General features: G+C 38.9%; 1 protein-coding gene across 1 annotated transcript in view; it reads right to left on the bottom strand.

Annotated features, from left to right (window-relative positions):
• The window catches only part of dcbld2 (discoidin, CUB and LCCL domain containing 2), a 34210-nt gene that overhangs the window by 6679 nt on the left and 14649 nt on the right, over positions 1-12882 (bottom strand). The window contains exons 6-12 of the mRNA XM_052148657.1: positions 11013-11146; positions 10610-10650; positions 9969-10184; positions 2172-2296; positions 1357-1504; positions 1138-1266; positions 473-566 (exon numbers count right to left, since the gene is read on the bottom strand). Of these exons, the coding sequence (XP_052004617.1) occupies positions 473-566; positions 1138-1266; positions 1357-1504; positions 2172-2296; positions 9969-10184; positions 10610-10650; positions 11013-11146 (887 nt within the window). The remainder of the gene's footprint in view (positions 1-472; positions 567-1137; positions 1267-1356; positions 1505-2171; positions 2297-9968; positions 10185-10609; positions 10651-11012; positions 11147-12882) is intronic.

Below are 12882 nucleotides of genomic sequence, written 5' to 3' on the forward strand. Positions count from 1 at the left end.
ACAAACAAAAGAATCTGGTAGACGGAGAGTACGGGAGACGTGGTGGTGCTCATGCAGGAAATGCGAGGTAATGCCAACAGAGGCTGGGAGTGTTTGCTGCCATGAATGGATGATTGGAATGACTGGATAGACGCACGAACGCACCATTTTAAGATTAATACAAATCTACAGTATAGCCAAAACAACTCCCTTATTTTCACCGTTTTCCTTTTCTGTAAACAACGCACACTTCCGCGTTCGTCACTTCTCACAGGAGCTTACTCTAAACCAACATATACACCGGAACTCGACTCTCTTGTGAACGTGCGGACGGCCATTTCCTGAAGCCAGTGATTATAATGTTATAAATATGGATATTGTTCTTACAAAAAAGCACAAGATCTTTTGGTTAGAATCATACCCTATTAAAGGTAAATTTACAGATTACTGTTGAATTAACTCCGTATTGGTGGAGGGGGTCTACTGTACTGACCTGCTCTTCCACAGCCATGAGCATACCATCACTAAGACAGGTGTTGTCAGAACTACCACCAGTACAGGCATCAACACGGCCACCAGCGCCACCTCTGGAACATTTAAATAATGCATCAATAACTTTAATCTACAATTATACTTCATAGATCTGTTCCAAACCTTAGTTAACTACCTACAAGCTTCTGACTCAAAGGCAATTGCAAACAACAGGCAGCATCATATATTTCCTAAAAGGAAGAAAACATTGCCAGAATGGATTGCGATGAGCCAAGTAAAGATTCATCCAAAAAGGCATACCAAGTCAAGATAAATATTGAATACAAGTATTTTTTTTATTCAGTAATGAAAAGCATCTATAAAAAAGATCCGGCTGATTAAAAACCTGCTACTTTACACAATATTTGTGCTTCTAAGAGTATCAAAACATTAGATTAGCAACATGCTAAAGTCAGACTACAGAAATCAACTGTGAATGCTAGTTGTGTCCCTGGTGCAATTCATGCGAGCAGTGCTAATTGTGTGACATGCCAAGTTACTGCCCATGTAGAGCATAAAAAAAAAACATTAATTAGGTTCCATTTCAATTAGTTGCTGCCATAATAGGTTCACTAGAGTTTGCAAAAGAGCTCACGTGTTCATTTATTGAATGAAGAACGTTCTCACCATCATGAGGGTGTGGAGGCATGGTAGTGTTTTGGATATTCGGTGTGTGAGTTGTCCTTTCCTGTAGAGTGGGCACTGTGCTTCTTCTGCGAGGGGGAGGAGGAGCTGGGTGGAATATTCTTGGCCTCGCTGACCAATAGAAAGATATCCAATCATGTCCAGTGCAGTTTACTAGCCAAACCTGAACCCTATTACATTATACTTTTGGATTAGTCTCACCTGCATGTGGTTGGCAGCCAAGTAGCTCCATTTTAAGGGCGATCCTCTGATGCCACTGGGACGGGCATATTCGGATAAACCGTGCTTCGATTGGAGGAATAAAGTTGTTACGCACTTCCTGTAAGTAGTTGGTGTTGCCTTGGAAAATCTGTTTCAGAGACACAAGGACACATTACCTTGGCAACAAGAACATTTGGCCTCAGACCAAGGTCCATCTGATTCACGTCTAATCAATGCGCTTCTCGTTAAGCTCCCTGACAGTCGATGGACATTCATAATTAATGACCAGAGAGTGCACTTTATTTCAGGGTCCTTAAACCTAAGGACTGTAAAACCCTTTTTTCCAGGAAATACACAAACAGTGATGTCATCCTGCAGCAGTTCCAGTACCCTCGAAAAAATAAAACTTATCCAAAAGGTGAAATATTGCCCCTTAATGACTCATTTTTGACACAGAACGACACCCTAACTCTAAGAGAAAACTTTGTGCATGTTTAGAATTTAAAACATAATACACATATACACACATAGATAGATATACACATAGATAGATAGATACACACATAGATAGGTAGATAGATAGATAGATAGATAGATAGATAGATAGATAGATAGATAGATAGATAGATAGATAGATAGATAGATAGATAGATAGATAGATAGATAGATAGATACACACATTTAATTTGTTTATTAATCATTTTCTGAATAATGTGAGATTTAGCTAACTTTTTTTTACACATACACAAAAAAGAGAATGGTTAAAAAAATAAATAAAAAAAAAGTCAACAATTCTGAAACAATCCTCTCTATACCTTGTTTTTATCTGATCCCACTTCTTCATAGACTTCCCACTGCTGTCCATCATGGCTATATAGCACCTCATAGGCCGAAACATAAAACTGATATTCTGAGAGGGTGGAGCCAGTGGTGGTAATACCTGAGAAAAGAGTAGACAGACTAATCAATCAAGACAGACACAAACACACTGATCCCATCTCTCTCTTGTGGGCTTGTGTGAGTGTGTGGAGCGTGGTGAGTGTGGAGCATGTGGCCGCCATGCTAAGAGTGAGTGTTCTATATTTCTATTCTAACTAGATTTATTTTAGTTTCTAGAGAGTGGGTTAATAAAATCAAATATAATTGTATTTTTGTGATATTGGATTTGGGTGTGGGGTTGGTGTACTGGGGCGCCTACCTCTAGTATCATTACTGGGAGCATGGCTGGCCCAGGTGTGAGGAGTTTGTAGTTTCTTACATGGCGTCATGCTGTAAAAATAGCATTGACTGTCAGTATAGAATAGTGTAGTTTGGTCGTTGGAGAAATTGTTAGTCATGAGAACATTCTATCAGTGGCCCAAATGAACAATGCGATTAATATTCCTAAAAACGGTTGAACTTGCGAATAAGTTGGTTGAATGTGGAGTGACTGGAGGTGTTACTAGTTATTCCTTTAACCACATCATCAAAAAGAGTGATTTTATCAAATGTCCCACATTCATCAAGGATGATATTTTAACCCAAATGCTTTCACATTATGGTAAACTTGTCTTGCCGATTAAGATGATTCAGATTGGTAGTAAATCTCCACTTGTGAAGCATGTTGTGTCATTTAGGCATTGTATCTATATGATACTGAAAGACAATAAAGGTGATCTGAATTTAAAATTAAACTTTTGCCATCTGTCCAGAAAAACTGAAAAATTCTGATATTAGGTATATGGCGGATGTTGTTAATGAAAGCAATGTATCTCAGATAATGTAGTTACTCGAACGTATAGACGAGTCGCAAAATAGTAAAACTTCAGGTGGGGTTGTATTTCAATGTTTGTCAGGTGTTGAGGGAGGAGAATGTGTTTTGACAAATTCAGAGGAAAGTGTCTTCAAAGCGCCCCCAACAATAGAAGACTGAAACAACGCCATATGACAAGACAAGCAAAAAAATTTTTTATTTTATTGAGTTGAGTCAGATGGATACAGAGAGAGTGCTCTCTCTCTGAATGTGTTGATTCGTGCAGTCCAAGTTCGAATGAGATAACTAGTCGAGAATGCAGTGCAGACGACATCAAGTTATTCTCAAAGATGACTAAAAATGCAAGAAAGGTTTGTATTAATGAATGTTTTCCAGACATGGAATTTCTTTTGAAAAAGGTATGCTTTTTCGGAGTAAAGGTCTTTTTACTGATCATTAAGAGTACAGACTAAAGAAGATATTCACCAAATTAAACTCAATTAAGTGTTAATGGTAATAGTGAAAATTTATAAAAACCCACTCTCTGCTCAGTTTCTTTTGTACCGTCATTTATGCTTCATTTTCTTATTTATTATAGGAGAGATTTGTATTGCTTCTTTATACTTAAATGGTGCAAGAGAAAGCAGCACTGTGATGCTTTAAGTTGATTGGTTTACAGAATAAGATGGGCTGTCTATTTTAAATTATAATTCTTCAACTAGTGCTGGAGTTGCCAAATTATTTTCTCTGTATTTTATTCCCAGTTCTTATCAGGTTGAAGAGATTGTAAAAGGTAGATTTTTAAAAATAAGGGGTCAGTTTGAGGATCACAGTTTTGTTTTTATTTGAATATATGTTCCAACTACTGCATTGGATAGAATTTTATTTTTGAATTTTACATTATTTAATGTGTTAAGTACCTGTAATTCAGAGGAGTACTTCTGGGTGGAGACTTCAATTGTGCTGAAAATTTTTTGGATAAGAATCGAGTAGAGCCTCATATGTCTTCTCTTAAGAGATTAATTCAATTAATGCAATCAAAAGATCTTGTTGACATATGGAGAAATCTCCATGGCGTTCTAAAGCAATATACATGGGTGCATCATATAATATCTGTTATCTATTGCCAGATTGGATAGATTTTATGGTTATAGACACCGATTAAGTATTTTTAGGAATTGTTCTATTGATCCAGTCACTTTTTCAGACCATAATATGATGCATCAATGTACCGTAATTTCCGGACTATAAGCCGCAACTTTTTTCCCATGCTTTGAACCTCGCGGCTTAAACAACGACGCGGCTACAAAATGATTTTTCCCGCTTTCAAATTTTATTTAAAAAAAAAAACAAAAACATTCTGTGACGTGCTCAGTTTTTTGGCGGCGTGAAGCTTTCATTAGACCAATGAAATTGCCGAACGGGTTAAGGTCAAACAACTTTTTTGTTTACTGTTTAGATTAAATCGAGCACGCTCAAACTTCCCATCATTCTGATTATGGTAGTCATTTTGTCACCCTCAAGACACGGAGAGATGCATATGATGCAGCTTTCAAGTTGAAGGCGATTGATCTGGCTGTTGGAAAAGGAAATAGAGCTGCTGCACGGGAGACGTTGGAAACAGCAGCGTGAGGAATTGACTCAGTGCAGAAAGACAACTAAAGCGGAGGCTATTCAACTCCGACACCGAAGGAGATGACTTCAGTGGTTTCAGTGCGCAAGAGGAGGAAGATAGTGACCAATGACTTTCTTGCTAGGCTACTGTTTACTGCTAATTTTGTATTTTTTGTTACAAGCCGTGTGTGGCAGCGGGGGCTTGGTCAAGTGCCCGTACGCGTCCGGGAGAGAAAAGCGGTAAGGGCGCTTACACCTGAGCTAATGTCTAACACCTGTGTTTAATTTCAGTAAGCGTGGGGAGAGCGGCATAAAAAGGCAGCAGAGAGAGAGAGTGACAGACACACGTCAGTCTAGTGTTGGCGCATAGAAGACCAAGAATTGAGAAACTTTATAAAATTGATTGTAAACATTGCTGTGGCCATTAAAAGCCTTACCTGGAACGTCAAGTGCCCTGCTTCACGTGTCCTTCTTGGGAAAACTGTCACACTGGCACCAGTGTGACAGTTTTCAGCACTTGATGTAAGCGCCCTTACCGCTTTTCTCTCCCGGATGGGCGCTTGACCACGTCCCCGCTGCCACATCGTGTTTCGTTAAAGCCTATTTATTTTTGTTACAAGCCGTGTTTCGTTAAAGCCTGTGTAAAGTTCATTTGTTTCAATGTAGGCAGCTGCGGCTTATAGACAGGTGTGGCTTATTTATGTTCAAAATAAAAAAAAAAATTTAAATTCAGTGGGTGCGGCTTATATTCAGGCGCGCTCAATAGTCCGGAAATTACGGTATGTATTGTGTGTTTTAATTCTAAGTTCTATAAAACCAAAAAGTGCTTATTGGCATTTTAATAATAATTTATTATGTGATAAGAATTTAAAGAGGTTTTTAATATATTTTTGGAAGATTTTAGATGAATGAAATCTTCATTCCAGTCATTACAGCAGTGGCGGGACATTGCAAATGTGAAAATTAAACAGCTATGTCTACAGTATTTGTATAATGTCACAAGAGATATAACCCATAAAATGAAAGTTTTAGAAAATTATAATTTTCAAGTGGTTGTTGGTATTGATCGAAATCTTAAAAAAAAAAATCACTGGCTGATTTTTAGAGGTAACGGCCATGGTCAGGTTCCAATTTCAAAATATTGCGTTGATGGACGCACCCTCGAAAAAAAAGAATGGTCAAAAAAGGATCATCCATGCTCTGCTTTCAGAGGCTGGAGTACTGTTTTCACACCCTGCTTACATTTGAAAGAAGGCTGATAATTTTTATTAAAGAGCTTTACAAAAGTGAGCTCATAAATAAACAATTTGTTGACATCTTTTTTGATAATTTCCCAAAGGCAGCTAAAAAGACTAATGAAGAACCCATTAGGGATTAGATCTTACGATAATTACAAAAAGCCCTCCAAGGTACTTAATGAAAGTATAGCCAATGGACGATTACCATAAAGTTGTCAAAGAGCAATCCTTACTCTGCTGCTAAAAAAAGGAGACTTAAGTGATATTAAAAACTGGAGGCATGCTATACACCTTAGCAATGGAGCCCCTTTTAAACAAATTAAGATCAGAATTAAGGTGTCAATGTGTTTTCTGAATTGTATAAATGTGTTTAAGTTATCAGCTTATGCTGATGATGTTGATGTTTTAATCAGTGGGCAAAAGGATGTGAACATGTTGTTAAAAATGTTAAATGATTTTAGAGTTTTCTCCTCCACAAAAGTAAACTGGTCAAAAAGTTAGTTGGTGAGTGGTTGAATGGAGAACCAAGTCTCCCAGTTAACCTAAATTGGACCAGAGAAGTTTGTAAGTATCTTGGAGTTTTTTTAGGAAATTAATTGTCTGTACAGAAAAACTTTGAAGAGACAATTGAGAAGGCGAAGTGTCGTCTTAACAAATGGAAATTTCTTCCAAAAACATAATATATTGATCATCAGTTATTTAGTAGCCTCCTCTTTTTGGCACTGCTTAGCTTGTGTTGTTCCCCCTATACAAATACTGAAAAAGCCGAAGTTGACTTTTTTGGGATAACCTGTACTAGGTATCACAGAATATTCTTTATTTACCCAAAAGGAGGTGGTGGTTGTGGACTTGTTCTTTAAAAAAGCAGGACAGCAGATTTTCGTGCACAGTTGGTGCTAAGATTTCTTACTGGACCTTTGGACTCAAGTTGGAGATCAGCAACCTCTATGATTTTGAAGAACTTTGAAGGGTTGGGTCTAGACAAATCTTTGTTTTGGATGGATCCTTTGGAAATTAACTGTGCCAAATTACCAGTTTTCTATCATAATCTGTTTAAAGTGTGGTTACTTATTACAGTGCAAAGGACTAACTACTCAAGTTCTCTGTATTTGTTTTTACAAGAGCCTTTGATTTTTGGCTCGTGTGATGGGTTTTGTGATGAGTCTTTTCCTGCACTAACAGAGATACTCTTGAGTACCAATGTAACAACCTTTGGAAAACTATTAATTAGAGTTGAGAGAACCACAATTTCCAAATGTTGAAGAGGTAGCTATGAGTTTAAGGGTTCGCTCAGTTCATATAGTGGCCCAACTACTTGAGAAGTAGAAGTCTACACTCTCAGAAGATTAGATTAAAATAATAATCTAATAAAAAAAAAATAGAAAAAAAAATATATATTTTGCATACAGAAGAATTATTGTTTTTGGGTTCAAATCCAGTGTCTGGGAAAGCATTGTACAAAAGTTGTGTTAAATAATTGAACAAAAAAGCTTTTGATAAGGTTGATACTCCCTGCCGTGAAGTTCTTCAGTTAGGGGATGATGAGTCCAGAATGGAGAACATTCCATAAATCACCATTAGCAAAATAGGTTGGAGATTTGCAATGGAGGATTTTGCTTGGTGCAATTGCCGTTAATGCCTTTGCAAACTTACAGTAGGATTTAAAACTGATACAATTTCCATTTTGTAAATGGAGAGAGTCTGTGTTTCATGCTTTTATGAATTGTTCCAGACTTAAGCCATTATTTAGTTTTTTTGCAAACATCGTTTAATTGTTTTAATGAAACATTTTCGATGGGAATTTTAATTTTTGGTTTGAAATATGTTCATAAACGTTTTAAATGTCAAGTGTTAAATTTCCTGTTGGGTGACGCTAAAAGGGCCATTTACACTAGTAGGAAAAACAAAATTGGTCAAAACTCTGATTTTAATATAATAGCCGTGTTCTCAACCTTATTGAAAGCTAGAATATTAATTTACTTTCAGTTTTATAAGACTATGCAAGACCTTGTATCATTTGAGCTGTTGTGTCAGACAGGAGCTTTATGTGATGTAATTTATGATGATTTGCATTTAGCATATTTTCTTATATGATGTATTACACATTTTATTTATTTGGTTTTTAGGCTAAGTGATGTTCTTAGTGTATTAAGGAAATGTATTGTAGTAAATGTTTAAAAAAAATAAAAATAAATCCTCTTCCTCTCTGTCCTTCTCTCTCTGCCGCTCAATTCAATTAAATTTAATTGAATGCCAAAGCATTTATAAACAACATAGAAAATTGTTTAGAACAGCTGAACAATTGAAATAGGATTTGAACAAGCAATATAAAAGGAAACACACTGAAAATCATAAAAGAAAAACAGATAATAAAAAATTAGTATGATCCAATTATGTAACAAGTAAACTTTAACTAATGAACTATATAAACTAAATTAAAAATTATATACATTCATGTATAATGAGGGGTTTGCAGTGTGAGGTTCAATTTTTAATAATACATTTATCGAATGCTCATTTTTAGTTGTGGTTGTCCCTCAGGAAATGGCAGGATGCTACAAATCTTGCTTCTATATTTGCACATTTGCCCCCCCGATAAGTTTTCAATTGGGGTGCAATTATTAAATTGGGGAAATATTTTGTTAATTTTGGGATAATAGTTTAATTAAAAATTAATATTTTGGGCATTCCGTGAGGAAGTGCAGCTCTGTCGCCATCATTCCCAGATTACATATGTCTGAGGTTTGTCACTAACTGGCAGAGGGGACTCTTTGAGGGGACTCTTTTCAGCTCTTTGTATGTTAGGGCTTTATAATGGTATGTGGTGGGGTCACTTGTCTTGAGTTGTTTGGCTTTTGATGGCTCTGCCCTGCATCCGTTGTTTTGTGTTTGTCTTTGGACTTTGAGTATTCCTTTGCAAAGAATGCCATATAATACAATTGGTTCAATTATTGATTTGAAAAGTTTGAGCCAAATTTGAAGTGTAATGTCAATTTAAATTTTTCTTTGTGGCAGGGCGGAGGGCGGGGCCGGGTCCACTACAGTCCACCCCAACGGAGCTGCCGCGGCCATCTGCCGGGGGACGAGGAGCCCAGCCGCCTGAACGAGGACGATCGCCGCCGCCTGCGAGTGGAGAAGGGGCTCCTAGCCGACCGCCTGCAGCGGTCAGGGCCGCTGCCAGGGGCGCAGGAGTTGCCTACCGGCCGCTGAAACGCAGCAGGGTTCAAGACCGCCGACCGCGAGCGGGGAGGGGCTCACTGCCGACCGCCTGGAGCGAGAGAACCGCTGTCAGGGGCAGGGGAGACCTCTTCTGTTCCCCGAGAACACGGCGGGGTGTTCCGTCCGCCAGGGGCTGGAGGACTGCCTCGGATCCGCCCGGAGAGGTGTGGCTGTCGTCCGATAGAGGGTGGAGAAGTGGCCGAGGAACAAGCAGAGGCGTATCGGAGAACTGGCGAGTTTTTTTTTCTCCTCTCTCTCACTGTCGCTCTGCGTTGGCCTTTTCCCTCTTTTAAATTTTACAGTTTTTTGGGGGGGTACTACACTGTTACAGGAAGTACCCCCCATTTTAATTATTTCTGTTTCCCTCCCCTTGTCCCCTCCCTCGTCCAAGTAGATGGGGATGACCTGCCGGCAGACAGCGCGCCCTCCCCCAGGGAAAGAGGGGGTGGGGTGGGGGGTGGGGTGGGGTACGTCAGGCCGGGGGCTCCCCAGCCTGAGAGAACGAGGGCGGAGCCGGGTCGTGATCCTACGCACCCGTATTAGGCTAATTATGCCTCTGTGAGGGTTAAAGGCTGACTGCAGGGGATCGTGCGGGAGAGAGAGATCGATCGTTTACGGACATGTCCGTCGTGTGTGTTTATGTTGTCTTAAGTTTCTCATTAAAATATTATTTATATTGAAAAGCCGGTTCACGCCTCCTCCTTTCCATTGAATACCGTTACAATCTTTTAATGGCATAGAAAGCCCTTTGAGCTCTCTCGCCACACACACACACACACACACACACACACACACACACACACACACACCTGTTATTCTTTTCTCCTTCTTAAGGTCTACTTGAATCCATTCTTTTGTGTCGCTGTTGGCTGCTGCCCATGGACGTCCCAGTGTTTTGAGGCGGGCCCCTGTGGGACCCCATTCGGTGGGTTCCTTTTCATGACCACCCCATTCCCACATCGAAGAAGCTGTGATCTGAGAGCTGCTGACCACTCCCGACTCAAAACCCAAAGTGCCATAGCAACCTTTAAAAGAGAGAAAATTGTGGTTTTTACTATTAGACCATCGAGGTCTGAGAAATATCTGTAGAAGTGTCAGGTACCAATCTTTTGAATAAATACATTTAAATGATTATACTTATTATTGTACAAATGTCTCCAAATTCCTAGCTTAAGCTCACACAATGAGCAGTATCTAGGCAATAAAGTATTTTAGAGCAGCGAAATACTAGAACAAAATCTATTCACTAGAAATTTCCATGAATTTGACTAATGTCCAATACTTTTCTATGCCTGGGAATCATAATATTAAAATTTGCTGATATTTACAGGTTTTTGTGGGATTGCTAAATTAAGGAACTTTTTGACAGAATTCTGTAAGATACTGCATGACCAACACATACCGCAAAGGGAATAGACATTTAGGTTTGATATACTACTGATTCACTCACCGCTAGTTTTGAAGGTAAAAAGGCTGGGGGAGAGATTGCCACTGTAAGAGGGAGAAAAATGCATAGCTATCAGTCAGTCAGTCAATCACAGAGATTTAAAAATAACCAGTCAAAGAGGGGGAACAAAAATAAAGATTTGCATTCCAGAAAGACAATAACAGTGCTTGCAAGGCAGCAAAGTAATAATGTTAAAATCTTCGGCTATGGTTGTGTGTATGAATAAAATGCTGAAAATCTATAAAAATAAAAAAAAGGTTGAATACGTTAAGGTGCTCGAGCTGCAAGAGTTTCACAAAATTGTGGAGAAGTAGTAGTATGCGGAATTTGCCTTGAAAGCACTGTAATGAAATGAAATAGCTTTTCCCATGAAGAAAACAAGCAAAAATTAAAATGGGTTACTCACGGCACAGATGACACATTGTTAGCCAGTGAGCTTTCGTAGTGTGGGATGCCTTTGCTGCTGACCACGCTGATTTGCCCCCCCAGAGTGTTGGAGACCACACCCGCATGGATGCCGGCCAGACAGAGTGGAGAAGACTGCAAAGAGTGACAGAGAGACTTGAGACAGTTGACTCTCTGACTCACTCACCTAAAACTCACAAGCTGTGGAATGGTGAGCTCACATCCTGGAGGCATGGTATCACAGTGGTATCATTTTTGCTGCTATGATATACTGTAGAATGCTTCCTGATTCATCAGTGGAAAATATTCCAGAGTTTAGACACTTAAACATTGTTACATCCTCCCTGTACTTTCTGTGTTCTGAGCATATAAATGACCAAGCAAAGTCGTATTTACCAGTGAAAAATACAGAATTTTAGTTGATACCGTTAAGCTGCTGACTTGTGATGTTGGAATGGGCATGTCAACATGAAAGATCATGGAAAGCATTGTATTACCAAAATCATTTAAATTTCAGCACTTAATTTCAATAATATGAATTTATGTATGACATCATATATTCAACTAATGTAAAGCCAATGACTCACCCTTAGCAGTTTGCTTTATGTAAATTCATAATTTGTTAGATACCATGCATTAATAAACCATATCGGTTGTGCAAATGTGATGCAAGTGCATTCACTTATGCTTATTCACAAAGAGCTTTTGCCTTCGTTTATTGCGTTTTTCTTTTAGTTTGGATTCTTCCGCATTTTGTTTTCGACTTGAATGCATGAATCGTAAAAACAAATGCCCAATTCCGAGGTAAGAGCTTCCCAGATGCATTTGAAGGCAGCATTAAAGAATCATGGATCCAAATAAATTATATTGGTCATAATTGTTTTAATGGTCAATGCTAACTGAACACACATTCATACAGCAAGTAGGAACTTCATAAGAGTACTTCTATTGTTTTTATATATACTGAGCTAATTATATTTTCGATCCCCTAAAGCCTAATCCCACACATAACCCTCACACAAACCGGTGCATTTTTACATTTTCACTAAGACAATATTCAGTATTTATTAAGCCATTTTCCTCATGGGAATGGTGGGCTGGTCACCACAATGAAGATGAATACCGGTTTTACTATCCTCGAGGGAACATTGTGTAGAGAAAACCTGTTCACACACACGTATACTAATACACACAGTTGGGACTGTGGAACCTTAAAGAGACCACAAACACCAGGCATACTCACAACATCCACACAAAGACACCGCAAACATACACCACTTCCTCTGGGCAAAATAAAGCACCACTCTCGCCACAAACAACACTGCGCACACACATTTATAAGGAGTCATATGGGCCCCACACTAATTCTGAGGGTGTATGTAATACTGCTGTCAGCTGGTATGCATTAAAAAACCATTCAGCCAAACCTGATCTAACATCTCCCCGAGAAACACGCTGTCATACACACATAAAAACATGCACACATACATCCATACAAACAGACACACATACCAGCAAGGCCCCTAGGAGGCCAGCACTCTAAAACTGACACGCAGAATCATTTACAATAATTCAACTTCAAAAGAAAATCTGATTCTCTCTCTCTCTCTCTCTCTCTCTCTCTCTTTCTCTGTGTCTCTCCTCCTAACTCGCATATTCACACACCCTAAACACCATGTTTAAGCCTGCGCCATGTTCTCAAATGACAACTGCCTTTTGTGTTCAAACTGACAAATTCACATGTGAAATCACCCAAAAAGTTTAAAGCAAGCAGGAAACTCTGAAACTGTGATGAGGTAACCTGCAATGACCTAATGTACAGCCAAGACAGTTAGTACCTTATGACAGTACATACATATTAAGGCAAGTGC

The sequence above is a fragment of the Xyrauchen texanus genome, chromosome 18 (assembly GCF_025860055.1).
Source record: "Xyrauchen texanus isolate HMW12.3.18 chromosome 18, RBS_HiC_50CHRs, whole genome shotgun sequence".
Lineage (NCBI taxonomy): Eukaryota > Metazoa > Chordata > Actinopteri > Cypriniformes > Catostomidae > Xyrauchen > Xyrauchen texanus.